Genomic DNA, 16,319 nt, shown 5'->3' on the forward strand with positions numbered 1-16,319 from the left:
CAAAGAACTTTTCCAGTTAGTGCTTCAGAGCAGATCGCCCTGTACAAGAACATCATCTTTTTATTTTTTCATCTGTTTAGCAGCATTATAACACTGTGAGCACTTGGTCTATATGCTGCTATAACCAGTTTCATTCGGATTACAGACGCATTTAACTGAGGATATTATGGAGAGGTGTATGGAGTATTCAGCAGTGGCTACATCAGCATGTACCAGATGTGTTTTGTAGAACTAGAGCACCAGAGTGATGATGATCACACATCGGGTCCAATTCAGTCACTGTAAAACTGTGAAAACGTACTCAATCTTTAAAAAAAAATACCTTTACAGGATGAGTTATGGTATTGCACATTTGTGAGGCGTTCTATAACAGTAGCACATAAACACAGATGCAGACAGAATATAAATAATTGACTTCTTGCAAAGCCCGCAGCAGCCTTTACGTAAATGTATCTGTTTGGGATGAATTCTTTTTGCATGTTCATATGACTGCAGGGCATGTGCAATTGTGCAGTCGACTATTTCCCTGTTGTTTGTTGCACTTGCGCTATGAATGTGCTAAATGTTGGGAGTCATTAACAAAGTGGAGCAAAGACAGGAAATGATGCAAAACTATAGCAATAGGAACAAATAGCCCTATAGCTCTGGAAATAAGTCAGAAACGCTCATCAAACAATGGTGCCAGATGAAATATTACACCAATCTTACTACAGTATATTGTGAGTGAGGAAATAAATCTATGAAAACACATGTGGTTATTGTGATCATGTGCATATGTTAAGTTTATTTTGTGTACGTGTGTTTGGTGCTTGTGGTAACCTAGGCAACAGGTGGATTCAGAAGGAATTTCCCATTAGCCCTTTTTATTCCATCTCCTGTGTGTCCTTGCAAAGTCACACAGTCATACTGAGCTCTCCAGTCAATGGTAGATTGCATTAAACTACATTTTGTGAGGGCCGAATTATTTGGATTCAGCAACGCCCATTACGACCAGTTTAAAAAGAAATCTTACCCAACACCCTGCTGCCTCTCGGTGACAGAGGAGCAGAGGAGTGTCAGTGAAACTCAGCATCACAGATAAAGAGAGACAGACCCCCCCCCCCCCACACACACACACACACACACCTCTTAAGCCACTGACGCACACTGAGCTTCAAACTCAGTTCTAAAAAGTTAAAAAAGGATTTTTCTGTTAAAGCTCTTTTTATTATTTTGCAGCCAGAGACTTGCATCACCTCCTCTGACAGGTACTTTGAAAAAAACGTCCAAACTGACAATCATTGGCCTTCATCTCATTTCAAGCTGAGAAATGAAAAGGATTTGAGATGTGAGTATACATACAATATCACTAAAATTATATTTTTTATAATAAAACAGAGTATTTGCAGTATTTTAAAATTGGGTTCAGAGGCAGTTCTTCTTTCTGAGCGAAATACAGTTATTTGCCTCCTAGCTGCAGAGGGTTGAAGCCACTCTCATGATTGTACCAATCCATTTACTTTGATAATTAAAAAAAAAAAAAAGTGTACTCTTAGTACATTGTCACAGTTTTTCTCTTTCTCTTACAACGTTCAAGAGTTTACGCTCTTAAGAAGCAAATACCAGGCAGGCCAGTAACATTTTTTGACACATACAAAAACATATTTATTTGACTGGTCAGTCCAGAATGAGTGAGAGTGAGAGTGAGAATGAGAACGAGACCGGACCTTGAGATAAGGTTTGTTTAATTTACAGATTTTAAGAACCCAGATCTTTATAAAAACAGGTCCTTAGATTCTTCCCTGTGCAGCTCTACAGCACATTTAGACTTGCATTAGATCGGAGCGAAGTTTATGGCACAACCAAATGAAACAATAAGCAAGAGTAGCCTATACCATCAAGTCATAATAACCATAGTAACAATGCAATGACAGCTACAGTACCTCTCGATATCACCCTCGTGTGCCACCCTCGGCACGCAAACAAGCACAGGTACACATACTTCATACATACTATAGCTATACACATATTTTCCCTTTAATTTATTTCTTACAAACACACACACACACACACATGTACAAACAAAGTTTTTGTACTTTCTCCCCATATTCACAGAGAATGTGTGCAGGATTATGTTGTTTGAATGACAGTCCTGCCCTTTCACGTTCACTGAGAGCTAGCTGCCCTCGTGGAAACTCACAGTGTTGCTGCTACGGATGACTCACACTGAAGATTAGACCCCCCTAACTCTGTGCCCTTCCACTCGCTTTCTCGCTCTGTCTTTATCTCCCCTGCTTTCGGACACTTCATGCAGCCTCTCTTCTTCTTTCATTTTCTCTCCCTGACTCCCTCTCCTGTGACACTGTGTCTCTCCCTATGAGGCTATGCGGTCTCCTCCGTGTTTCTGAGCATTTTTCCACAGAAGATTCTTGAATCCTTGCTCAACTCCAGCAATGCACCCAGCTCACCCTGCTATGAACAGCTGGGTTCATGTCTAAATGTGAAAAGTGAAGAGCAGAAATATGTCACACACTCAAAGCCTCCACACAAAACATAATTACTGATCAGATGAGGATCATCTTTAGGGCAAGGAGCTATATTTATTCAGTCTGCAGCTCAACCGTATAAGAACAGACATGAAAGCATAATCATTAATTTCTGTATGAAGTGATACATTTGCCTGAGATGATGCAATTTTATAAATTTAAGTTTGCACCTGGTCAACTAACTGTTACAGTCTTTTTTTCTTCTTTTTTTTTTACAAGCATAGTAGGTTTGGAAATGGTTTCCTCTGTCATTATCCCCATCACAGTATTCACCTTTTCTCACACACAAACACACATACAGTATATATATGAGAAACAATATTCCCCGCATCTGTTTGTTTTTCTGCCATGGCTGTTATCCAGTAACTCAACATTACTGTCACACATCTAATTCCCCTGTGAACCTCCATGACGGCAACAGACACGGTTGCTGGGTGATGTGTGACCCAGAGCCTCTGTGACAGCTTTGAGACTGAATATCAAAAGATCCAGTGATTGATCAAAAGAGACAGCTGTATCCATGTATACATCCATCCCAAGGACTAGTTGGGAACAAGCAATAAAAAAGAAAGAAATGTTGAGTCAAATAGTCCTGTCAAATACCTCGTCTAGCAACTAAGATGATTAAATGAAGAAAACAAGACTTTCAATTATCATGTACTTTAAAAACAGACATGTATCTCTACTTTCCAGCCAAGCATAGCAGCCTTATCTTAAGAGGGTTGTGAGAGGGGTTCAGAGGATCAATCAAGGCTGATATTTTCTGCAGTCCTTTAAGGATATGCTGTTACATTATCCCTCTTGTGAATCCAAAATATGAAAATCACCATAATGACGACAGGATCATCATTCTGCTTCCTGTTTTCATGTCATTAGGTAACAAGTATTTCTTTTTGTCCCACCCATCAAGTCTCATCCTTTCCCGATCAAGCCAACCTTCCTCATTGTCTAATTGTAAAGATATGGGGGTATACATGGTTGCTATGGCGACTATTCTTCTTGGCAACACCGAGATCTGTTCAGTGAATTTGATTGGCCACTACATCCCTGTGCCCCATGTCTTGGATATACTGTATGAGGTGCTGCCTTATAGACACCATCTGCAGGCCATAAGAAAAAAAAAGATTTGGGGTAGTTGCAAATAGATATAAGTGTGCACAACTTTGCCTCTGGCCAACACACAGCACTCTCTCAAGAGTGCCTTAGTGATGAGTATGTTGCCTCTTCTCTTCACTGGCGTGATATAGTCTACTGTTGCCCATAAAGTTGGAATAATTTAGTTTTCAGACATCAGTAATCACCTTTGACATAGGCAGTGATTACAAACTGAGTCCCAGTTACCATTTTTGAAGATACACAAATCACATTTTCACAATAATTTCAAGAGAAGAGGTCAAATATATTTACCTCTATATATTTTATTCCAATTTTATGGGCACTGTATACAAATAGGGATGATGGCAATGACTTAAGAGTAATTAATGTAGAAGTTGTCTGTATCTGCAGATTCAATGGTTTCCTCATGTGCTTTTTGTACCAAATGGATTCCTGTGTATGTTTTAATACTGTATGCATCTCCACACAAGACTGCAATCACTGTTATCCTGTCAGCTGTCAATTTGTAAGTCCCTTCAGTGTTGAATAGGCTACTCATCAGAAATACCTATGAAATACTGAAGCTGGAAGGGGCAAAACAAACTAGTGGTCAAAAACTGTGTGGTTTTTCTCAATTACAACATATGTAAGGCTGACATGAATAAATACTAGCTGACTCTTCTTAAAGGGAAATGGAGCGGTATGAGACATCCGTTCTTTCTCCACAAACCACCACTCTTTAAAATGTCATACCCATTCGGAGGGAGTCAGATCACAGGAAACTTCATCTTAACATAGCTCCCGATTAATGTCAGTTTCATTAGCGTTATCTCAGTAAGGCTAATTATCAAGTTCCTGCAGTGTGTCTAGACTGGCCTGCTGACTCCTGCAGAACAGCTACTTTTTTAATGAGCACTGACAGTTATCAGAGCTCAGAGAAGTCTTTAAATATATAACTTGTAGGTGTGTAGTGATAGTTGAAACCAATTAGTGTACATTATACATGGCTGACTTGTGCTTCTTTCAAACCATGTTAACAGAAATACATACAGTGTGTTAAAGATGGTGCCTTGGGAAAAAAACTGATGGTTGAGTGGTGTTAATTAACAAGAGCAAGGATAAAAACAGAAATGGGTATGAAGATGTTTGTAGCAGAGACAGGAAATAAAAATAACATCATATAATATTTAATAAAAGAGAAATAAACAGAAGACTAGAAGTATGTCCTTGTATTAAAAACATACCACATCAACTGCAACATCCTATGCTCTCCCTTTGGGAAATCCTCACCTCTATCCATGTTTCAAAGTCTTTCTCAGACTGAAAAGTTGAAACCGGAAATATTGACTCTTGTGTAAAGGCCGTTTTAGGATTGAGGCCCCTGTATCAGACTCTCCATATTGGCTCCAGTCTACATGATGGAGCAGGTGAAGCCACAGCACTCCTTCAGCAGGGTGAGGCCTGTCTTGGTGAAGGGAGACGAGGTCTGTTGAGCCCTGGTTGGTACTCGCCTGCCTGGAAATCACAGAGGAATCACTATTAGAGGAGAAGAGGAAATATTCCTAAAAAAAAAAGAAAAGAAGATGTGGTCTATTATTGCATTAAGTGTGTGGCAAGAGACAATTCATTGTTCTGATGTTCTAACGATCACTGTCTGTCTCTGTCTCTCTTTCTCACACACACACACACACACACACACACACACACGCACACACACACATCCATGCGCAACACATTCTTACATATTGTATAGAGCAGTTCAGATGATGAATGACTTCTCACAGACAACTTTTTTTTTCCTGAAGCACAACCTCTATTCTCAAAATTCTACTTTATGATGAACTTGTCAGTCAGTGGATGTATAAACTTCATCTGTCAAAACCTTCAGGAGAACAACACCTTAAAGAAGAAAACTTCTGTGTCTAAATCTTGTCAATAATTTGATTCAGCACAAAGTTGACGCTCTCTTCACTACCTGTCTTCTTCTTATTTCTTGGGAATTTGGACTTGAGGAAATCTGCCATTTCTTTATCTTCTTCTTTCTCCCTGTATAAATAAGAAAATACTCATATAAAATGCATGAAATACATGAATATATAAGCACTTGGATTACAGATCAAAGTCTTCTGTTGCTTTTACAAACGAGAGGCTGGCAGAAATATAGCCTGACGAAAGCCTGTTATAACACAACCCAAAATGGTTGCTCGTTCACACTGTTTGGGCTTGTCCTTTTGCTCCACATGGACTGACTGAACATTTCCAGTTGTGTCTGGGGTACTTTTAATCCCCACTGACATAGAGAGATGAAGCATCTTCTCAGACACCTAGATAAGAGATATCATGCTGTTAGAAAAGATTACATCTACCCCAAGAGGTTGCACTGATACAATTACGTAATCAATCTGTTAGCATTGTTTCGTCTATGCAGAGAACATAATTGGTGTACTATATTTCTTTGTATTGATTAGTGAAGGCTATACTCCAGAACACAAAGATATACTGTATGTCACAGATGCATCTATGTATGTATATTTTTTGAAAATATGTCGAGTCAGGGTAAAAGAGAGAGTGATACACAATGGAAGATCTCTTATGTATTAATGAACATGTATAACACGGCCTTGAGCGCTGTCATATCCTCTTCTTCCACCGATCCATTATCACACTGTTGTTCTCCTGCTTCCTGCCTCTCACCTTCCCAGCAGCCCTAAGCACTTTCACAGCATGCTGGCAGCTGCCAACACAAAGCGTTGTTCACACAAGCTAACAATGTTTGTGACTGTCTGAGGATTGGACTATGGTGAGAAAATGGAAAAAATAATACAAAAAAAAACAAGCCCCAGAAACCACATCTGGTTGTCCACCACCAGTTTACAACAGGTTGTAGGTGAGGTTAAGTTAAAGAACCCATCTTATTACAGGGTCAGCCTACAATAGGCCCAAACTAAATTGATAATAGAGGCCATTAGGGAAATATGATGCTCAAGACATTCAGCCTGAACTGTTTCTGATAATGTTTTTGGAAAGTTTGGACAGGATGTAGATATCCTCTCTTTAACCCCACCGTGAGAACGAAAAAACAAAAACACAGTCAGTAGCAACACTTTTGAAACATCTAAAAATATCTAGATATATCTAAAACAAAATAGATGCAACAGGTTTTTATTTTTGCAATCTATGGAAGCTCCTGTTGCAGCAGTCACTGATGCACATCTTTAATTGAAATGGCTCTCTGATGTGTGCCCTGCATTTCAGTCCCTCAGTGCTGGGCCTTAGGAAACGTTCCAGTGTTTTAATGTAGCGCAGTGGGGCGGCTTTGTGGAAACATGCATATGGATGATGCTGAACTGAGATACAACTTTGGCAACATCAGTGACTTTGCCTGATGTCCCAAGTGGATCCTGATCAGTCATTATGGTGATCATTATGATAATGAAGGATGTGATCTGATTTGCTGTAGATGTTGAACTTTGGTGTTTGTGACTGGGCAAAAAATTCTCTGAGACTGCACGGGTAATGGGTACTCTTTGTGCAGTGCATTTCTGTATCTGTTGGCTTCGTATACTGTAAGCGATAGGATTGCATTTTGTTCCTCTCTCTTCAATTATTCATTTGCAACCTATAGTGACACACAGCAGGACTTCTATCAAGCTGTGACAGAACCACAGAAGAAGAGGCATACCTGAGTCGTTCAAACTCCACATCGTCGACCAGGTAATCTCGTGTCTCAACCAGCTTGTGGATCTGCTGCAGTAGTTCTTCTTCCTTCTGCCGGTCCTCATTTGACTTGTCATTATCTGTAGCACAAAGGAGGAACACATCTGACTGTCTAGTGTTTGTTGCAGATTACCTGAAAATATAATAAGGCATTTAACAAAAGATACAGAGATAAATAACTGTTTAATCTTCTATGGAAATCTATCCATCATTATAAAGTATTTGTTTGGAGACACAATTATATGTTTTCCTGCTGAGAGCCAGGGGAAAAGATCACTCTCAGGTCTTCATGAGAAACTTCTCATTGCATTCATCTAATAGTTAACAAGAATGTCTGCTGTTGTCCTCCAATAATATACATCAGCATCAAGAGTGCAACATTTTTTATTTATACCTGGTACGGACACTAATTTGTGAAGCTCCTTCTTCAGACGAGTAATCTCCTTGCACAGCTGAATGTCATCCATCCTGCATGGGCAAGATGGTAGAAAACAAAACACACACAAGAACTCATGTGAGTAGTGCACATGCTGCACTCACTTTCTACTCTAAAGGGCAGCGAGGAGTGAAATCTTGACTTGACTGAATGGAAAAATGAAAGTTTGATATTGATCTTGTATTTCATGCAGGAGAAATCCCTGTGGCGTACTCAGAAGCAGATAGCTTTCACTCCGTGTGTGTGTTACACACTTTCTCTTTCAGTAGTCCTTGAAGTCAGGGGACTGACACTGAAGTGGGGTGGATGTCCCTCAGTGCGTTCTTTTGCCTAAGGGAGTGTGAGGGCCTCACCTGACCTTTTTTTTCTGCAGATAGATAAGGCACAGACAGGGTCGAGCTCACTCACAGACATTACACACATTCATCAATGTCAGCATATAGCGAGAGCCTAGCCACCGGGCCGTCTACCTGTCATGTAAGATGCTCTCCATAGACATGTAGGTGGAGAAATGGCCACGAGGTCTGGAATACAAATCACACGCTTTACTTAACTGAACAACAGAAAACACACCATGGGATTTGTTTGCCGTGGAGTACAGAAAGAAAAAAAAACATGCTGCTTCAAATCGTGACTCTATCTCTGTCTTCTGCCCTTCCTCCACCTCTTCCTCCACTCCTTCATTCCCCCACTTTATCTACTTGACTCTTGCTTGATACTCCACACACGTCACTCCTCCCATCCCCTCTGCCGTCTGAGCAGGGTTGCTGCCTGTCTTTCAGGGGAGTAGATGAATAAATATCCAAGCATTAGCCTGCTTAACAGAAGCAAAGGTAAAGCAATTGAAATTATAATGGGGGCCAGCTCGGGGTTGTGATGAAAAGAAATGAGGGGAGAAAATAGTGGGCAACGCCGCTAGGAGATCTGTCACATACTAAGGTGCAATCTGGAAGGAAAAGATAGTTTAAATGATTTGAACTGCTCTTGGTAAGGAGGGCCTGGGGGATGCAGCTCCCATGTGAGTTGGTAGCTTCAGTTCTATGGCTTCTGGCTTGTCAAAGTGTTTATCACTGACTAATACATTAATTAAATCAGTCCAATATTTGCTCAGTAGAAACATTAACATATTATCTCACATGCCTGATGCATACAGGCCTAGAGACCAATCGTGAACAAGATGCTATTTATGGTGTCAACAATTTTTTAAAACATGACTCATGCTTGTTATGATATGACTCCATTGTTCACACACACAACTCATGATTATTTGTGTAAAAAAATTCAGGTCTAAATAAATCACAGCTCCTACCTGGATGTTCACCATGTACAGGCTCATCCTCCATCCTGACTGCTACAACCTTACTATCCACCTCACAACTTTTTTTCTTGCCTTAAAATCAATGAGTCATAGCTTGCCAGTCTAGCACAGTGTAGCACAGCTTTGGCTGAGGAACTCATGTTGCAACTGGGCACAAATTAAGTCTGAAAATCTTAGATTCAAAGTATGGCCGTTTTTAGTGGATAGAAAATAAAACGAAAAAGCACAAAGGGACAAGGATAAAAACAGTACATAAAACAGTGGATAAAACAGTGTGTTCAAGCTGAGATGGACACCAAGTTTTTTACAAAAACGAATACTTTAGACAGAGAGCCCTGGTGCTTTGAGATATTTGCATTAGGTGAGTCCCATCATTGTTTAGCTTCAGGGAGTTCTGAGCAATTCAATGTTTCAAGCCAAGGATTCAGTCATACAGCATTTAAATTACTTTTTTTTTTTTTTGCCTTTAACCGACAGGACAGTTGAGAGAGACAGGAAATGGGAGGCAGAGAGGGGGGAGTGACACACAGGATAGGGCCACCCGGCGCGGGATTCGAACCAGGGCCGTCTGCAGTGAGGACTATAGCCTCAACACATGGGGCGGGTGCTCTACCAACTGAGCTAAACACCGCCGCAGTCATACAGCTTAATCTGATAATTTCACAGTATTCAATTGAAAGGTACAATTGAGTATCATATGTATAGGAGTGAAAACTCACAGTGTGCCTGTGGCTGACATGACATACGGTTGATATGTACTGTATGGACACCCAGTTTAAGTCCAAAGAGACATCCAAAAGCAGAAAAAAAATTAAAATGTCTTCATTCTTTTGGATACGATCCTCTGGCATTTTTAATCACTGTATTAAAAGTACACTTAGTTTAGAGGCTCTCCATTTCTGATCTGCCCTGCAACAGTCCCTCTTTAGGGCACATGTGCTGTCGTTTATCCAAGTAAGGAAACCTTAGCAGATTTTTTCTACTTAAAAGAGGCAATGTGGTTGAAGATTTGGGTGCAAGCACTATTAGATTTTTGAAGACTATTGTCTCCATCTTGATTTAAGTCAATGTCAGCTGAGGAAGACAGGGAAGTATGTGTGAATTTGTCTGCTGAGGAAGCATTAAAACTGTAAGATTATACAGGGTTAGGCTTGCTGCTAGTCAGACTGTTTTCAAACACAGAACATCTGTGTTTCTGGTTTGAGCCACTAACATCCCTGCATCTGTCTGTTACCAAGTGAGATGGATCAAGGGCGTGGACCTTGTTACAAGTGCCCTTTGACAATCAAGACTAACTAGAGGGGTACAGATTGATAAATATTAAAAGAGTCATCTGATCATCTTAAATGTGTGTGTTTTTTCTGTTCAAATGTACACAGAAAAGACACCTGTTTAGTTACTCACATGTATCTGAGCTCTGACTCCCTCCTGACCAGGACATCTCTGATCCTCTCAATCTTAAAGAGCTCCCCCTCAATGTCATCCACAGTGATGGTAGAGTCTGCCATGGACACCATGTCGTCCTCTGAGGGAGAGAGAGAAAAGACAGAATGGTACATTTTATAGATGAGAAGTTGTCTCACTGTAACATACACACACAGGAGTTTGTACTTCTTCAATATCCCGGCAAAATGCCATACTGGCAGACATAGACGCGAAGATACCCAGGAGTTTTTTTTTAAAGGAGCTACTCAGGCACTGCAGAACAATAACTGCATGAATCACATTTTGTATAAACAGCTGCAGCAGATGTGGTTTGAAATTGCTGCTTGATGAGGAACAGAGCAGACCGTCACAGCCAAATTACCATGTGTCAGGATTTGGCACGATTCACATAACTGTTCTCTCTCTCTCTCTCTCTCTCTCTCTCTCTCTCTCTCTCACGCACACACACACACACACACACACACACACACACACACACACAAATGGGTTAATTATCGACACCCAGGTTGGTGGGTCAGCCCAGGAAATAAGCCTTCCCTTATGTACGTATGGCTGTCAGACACACTGCAGTCCTTACTGACAGCACTGTTCACACATTCAGTGTCAGTCTTTCAGAAGAATGTAAAGCCCTGCTGAAGTCACTACAGAAAACACACAGAATTAGAGTCTCTCCAGACTAGCACAACATCAAGTTGTTAAATACTATACTAATCACACAACAGAAATCTGTTTGGCAACAATTTTAATCATAGATGTTATTGTTAACATCTGTTATAGCAAGGTAGATTCATTCTATTTAAGTTCTGGGGAAGCAACAGATTCATGGAGTAAATAAATGATAAATTATAGTAGCCTAATAGTAAACATATTTTAATCTTAGGAATCATTGTATTCAAGAGAGACAGTTTAATTTTAAACCTCTAATTACTTCAATTGTTATTTTATATTCAGCATTGCAGGTTCTTGCATAACTGTGGTACAACACTGAATTAAGACTTTTAATTATTTTAAACATGACCAAAAAAAAAGAAAAGAAATCACTCTTTCAATTATGCAGCTGTGCTATTGTTCTTCCTCTACAGGGTGAAATTGTGAAGTTATATGACAGACTTTTTTCAGTCCCTGTGTTTTTATGATAGCCTCAGAAAAGCATGCTGTTAATATTCTATATATTCTATATGTACTGATGCTTCTTCTCAAGAATAATCAGGAGAAACAAAATACAAGTAGTATGTGCCATGAAATATTCCACATTTCAGCATACACTACTGCATGTTCAACAGAATGGGCTTCATTTTTTCTACAGAATAATTAGGTGGTGTTAAGTTATCCCTGTAGGAATATTCTCTTTCACACACAGCAGCTCTGCTTTCAAGCAATTAAATAATCACATCCTGCGCAGAGGAAGCCTCAGTGGCTTGGTGAACAGTAACATTATTGATGCTGTGTTTAAATCTGTCTCTTTACAAATGTCACTCAATGCACCACTCCTTGTGCTTCCCCTGTTAATTGTAGCTACCCTTTCAAATAAAACATTTATATTTCACATGTAGAGTCAATCTACAGTAAAGCAAATAATGTCAAATGGTTTGTTATTCACTGGATATGTCTCAGCCACTATTTGCAACAACGTTTGGACTTGCTACAAACAGCCCTGTAATACTTTTAATGAATCTGTCCCAAGGTCCCAGAAACCATTTGTGTGATAAAAGGACATCAAAGCATTTCACCCACTGTAGCTGTTCTAACCGTGAAAAGCAAAAACAGCTGCACTAGAATCAAATGAACCAGCATGCAGATAAATAAAACATTCACCTGCAGCCACCATCTAAAAGAAATCAGTTATGCCATGCACTTTAAAATACATACAATTTCATTTACCCTGAGATCCAAATACGTCCCCTGTCTCGACTTTACAACAAAGATAATCACCTCTATCTGCTCCTCAATTGTTCCACTTAGCACCGTAGTGGTCCTGGATAACTGTCCCTTCCCTGCAGACAGCTGCACCACATGGGGGCTGAGACAGACATAACCAGGAAGGTACCAGCACCACTGACAGTCACTGTTTCCTCCTGAATACTCTTTATAAAGGCACACCATTACTTAGCAGAGCACTAGTATGTAATGTCTCTATGCGAGTCACATTTAGCCATGGGGAAGGAAGAGCTGACTGTGTTCAAAACACAGTGAAGCCCTTTTTCTCTGCACCAGCTTGAACAAGGCAGAATATAGGAGAAGTCATACTTTGACTTCAGGATAGGACAAAAACTACTAAGGGAAGCATTAACCACACTGCTGATAATTGCCTGTTTACATAGACTTATATCCCTGCTGGCATTATGTCTTCGTTTGGGGGCTTGCAACTATAGTCGGCTTTGTGAGACACACAAAAGAGGATGTGCAGACAGACATCTTCACACAGACACTCTGTACTCAGTAGCTATGACAAATCTGGCTGACGTCATTTCAGCATCAAGAGAACCTTGACACCTAGAGGAGAAAGCACTTAACTTAACTGTTGCAGAGTGTTAAACTATTTATAGGATTATCGTATGTTACCAAGGATTACGAAATGAATACAATTAAAACCTAATGCACAGTTAAGCTGTAAACAAGTCTAATTTTAAGACAATTTATTTTCTTGGGGAGACAGAATTTTCCACGGTTGGATTTTTTGCTTCTTGTAAAAGAACAGTTTTACATTTCCAGGAATATGCATGTTTACTTTATTACTGATCGCTATTCAAGGAGGCAGTTAACTTAGCATTAGCACTCAAAGCAGGGGGAAACAGCTAGCCTGGCCAATCCATCTAAACCTCACTATTTAGAAATTGTGTCTCATTGTTGAATCTATACACAAAATAAGTCAAAATATCCAGAATCACAGTGAACAAAAAGCTTGGATACAGTACACTGCACAGAGGCACATACGTATAAATCCCCTGGGGAAAAAATCCCCTGCAACAGAATACCTACGTGGCATTATAGATCATTTGATGTAACAGTTTGAATACTTTCAAGAAAGCTGGCTGTTGCTAGCTGTTTCCCGTTCCTGTGTAAAAAAAAAAAAAAGTAATCTTAACTTAAGCAACCATGTGAAAGTGACTTTTGCTTCAAACATAAAAAGCAAATACATATATAGATATATTCAACCAGAGCTCAATCTCAACCAAACTTGTTTTATTTGATAAAACTAGACTTAACCTGACTGACTGACTAGGATTTAGAGTTGACTGAACGATAAAGTCATTTGATAAACAGGTTTTTTCACAGTAGATACTTTGCCTTACCAGACACAGGTGTGACCCATTAGCTGTTAATTGCTGCCTTGTATTGCAATAATTGTTAATTGGATGCACCTGTGCTTTCCTGCTATAATACGACAAGTGTGTCTCTGCTGTGAAAAAGGTCTGTGGGAACCTTTCAAAGATGGAGCAGAGCGGAGAGTCTTGATTCATGCTGTAGTCACTGACACTTAGTTTACTTAAATAACTCATGGTCAGAACAAAATATGTGGAACAGAAATCATGTTGTATGTTATAGAGAAATAATGTGGCCACAATAACTAATGCAGAAGTGTGTGCATATTTGGCTGATTGCATTGTGTGTATCTTTGTTTGCATTTGTTCCTTGTGAGGACCACATCAGTTCTCTGTTGTTGCGAGGACTATCCGGCATAATGATGACTTACTGGTCCATAATTGCCACTTCAATTTACTGTTTGAAGGGCAAGACTGGTTAGAATAAGGGTTAGGAGGATACTCTCCCCACAAGTAAGCATGACAAATCTGTGTATAACTGAGCCCAAGAAAGTGAGAATGAACAAAAACCAGATGGAGCTGCTTATTTACTCCTCTCACCTTGAATGGCATGCTGTATTTAAATTGCACACTCATTACATTACAGATGCAGTGATGCCAAGTGATGAGTAACACCTCATTATTACAGCAGCAGAAAAAATGTTGTGCCTTAAAACTGGATCTGCTGCTGACACGTCACCCCTCAGCCACTATCAGAAAACACATACACATTGTTATTCATGCATTCACCACATGTAGCTACTTGAACTGTGAGATGGGTGTATGTTGGTTATTACAAAGAAAACATACAGGATGCCATAAGCGTTGTTTAGAGTATCCTAACATTGTTCGAGACACCATGTTCTGCTGCAGAGGCTCTCTAGGACAGGTTATTCTGCCACTGAGCAGTTATGACTCATCACTAGACCTCTCTGAAATGTTCCCTCCTTTACACTTTCTCCCCATTCTCACTCACGTAGTTAACAATTTTCATCTCTTTCTGCCTCTCCTAATTTCGCCCCATCTCTCATATCCTTGCCCCTCTTTTTATCCAAGCTCCTTAAGATGTGAATTACATCATAAGCTCAATTTACATTATTTGCTCCCGCTCCAAGTCTCTTTTTACAAGGGCACATTGCACTTTATGTCTAATGAGGTTGAACAGCATGCTGTCAGACAGATCGACCAAGAGCCAGGAGAGATGTGGAGAATGAGAGGACCAGACGTGAAAGGAAACAAGGAAGGAGTGACATGAATAAAGGAAGAGTCAAATCATTCAATGTACAGTAAAAAAAGAAAAAGAAAAAGAAAAAACAGTTTTAAAAAACAGACTCTGCACAGTTCTCATCTGACTGATCACATCAATGTACCTTTTTTTTATTTTATTTTTTTCATACTAATCATGTAAGAGGAATGGGCATGAAACAAAAATGAACTGGCAACTATGTTGATAACAAATTAAATGTTTAAGTCCTTTTGGTTCAGCAAAAATGTCAACCACTCACCAGTTTTTCAATTTTTGCAAATTGATACATTACTTCCGGCTTTAAGATTTTTTTTTCTGTATTTTTCTTTCTTTTTTTTTTATTTGATAGACCAAATAAGTCATTAAGAAAATAATGCTTTAGCATTAGTGAAAACTGTACAATAGCTGCAGACAGAGGAACAATATTACGTTACATGCTGAGATGTATGATGATAATTTTATGCTCTGGTAATTGACTCTCACCTTACTCTAAAACAATCACACACACACACACACACACACACACACACACACACACACACACACACACACACACACACACACACACACACACACACACACACACACACAGGCACCTGTGGATTCTTGACATTTACAGAGCTGCTGCCTGCTGAAACTACAGAAATACATTGACTGGTTCCATTAATTAAAGGAAAAACAAGAAAAGATCTACAGTATTAAAAGAACTATTGTAATTCTTACTCTAGTAAAAAAAAAAAATACTGATGTTTATGTAGTGTAAACTTACTGCACAGTGACATTAGGAAAGTACACTGCAGATTCCGAATAGATCTACAATACATACAGAAAGCATCAAACTCCAAGTCAATGGAACAACAAGTAATAATACTGCTGTATCGTGTTGGTTTAGGTAACCTGGTTTGTTGGTGTCCCTGCTCCATTCAGTGTGCTCCAGTGAACCATACTGATGAGAAGATCCTCGCTTCTTCTCCATTGGTCCAGCAGCACGGGCAGCTCTTCTCTCCTCTCTTCTTTTCTCCCTTCCAGTTACCAAGGCTGGTGAGGGAAGCTTAGGTCTTGCAGTCTCAGTTTGTTGCTGTATTTCACTGAGTCATCGCCAGTCAGTCACCAACCTGCAGAGGCAGAGAGAGCAAGATGTTCCAGCGGTTCCCACCAGCTCTGGCAGGTGTCATGTGCGAGCAGCGCACCAGACTCTCTCTGTGATAACCCATCCCCAAGCTGCTTCCATACT

At 39.8% G+C, this 16,319-nt stretch overlaps 1 protein-coding gene across 1 annotated transcript; it reads right to left on the bottom strand.

Annotated features, from left to right (window-relative positions):
- Positions 1–4,325: 4,325 nt before the first annotated feature.
- Positions 4,326–16,246, bottom strand: pik3r6a (phosphoinositide-3-kinase regulatory subunit 6a). Its single transcript, XM_085791622.1, is given in 6 exon segments — positions 4,326–5,156; positions 5,593–5,666; positions 7,303–7,417; positions 7,732–7,805; positions 10,496–10,616; positions 15,983–16,246. Coding segments are annotated over 6 exon segments (588 nt in total). The 5' UTR covers positions 16,062–16,246; the 3' UTR covers positions 4,326–5,031.
- Between the last annotated feature and the right edge of the window lie 73 nt (positions 16,247–16,319).

The sequence above is a fragment of the Trachurus japonicus genome, chromosome 1 (assembly GCF_045865225.1).
Source record: "Trachurus japonicus isolate A0001 chromosome 1, Traja_1.0".
Lineage (NCBI taxonomy): Eukaryota > Metazoa > Chordata > Actinopteri > Carangiformes > Carangidae > Trachurus > Trachurus japonicus.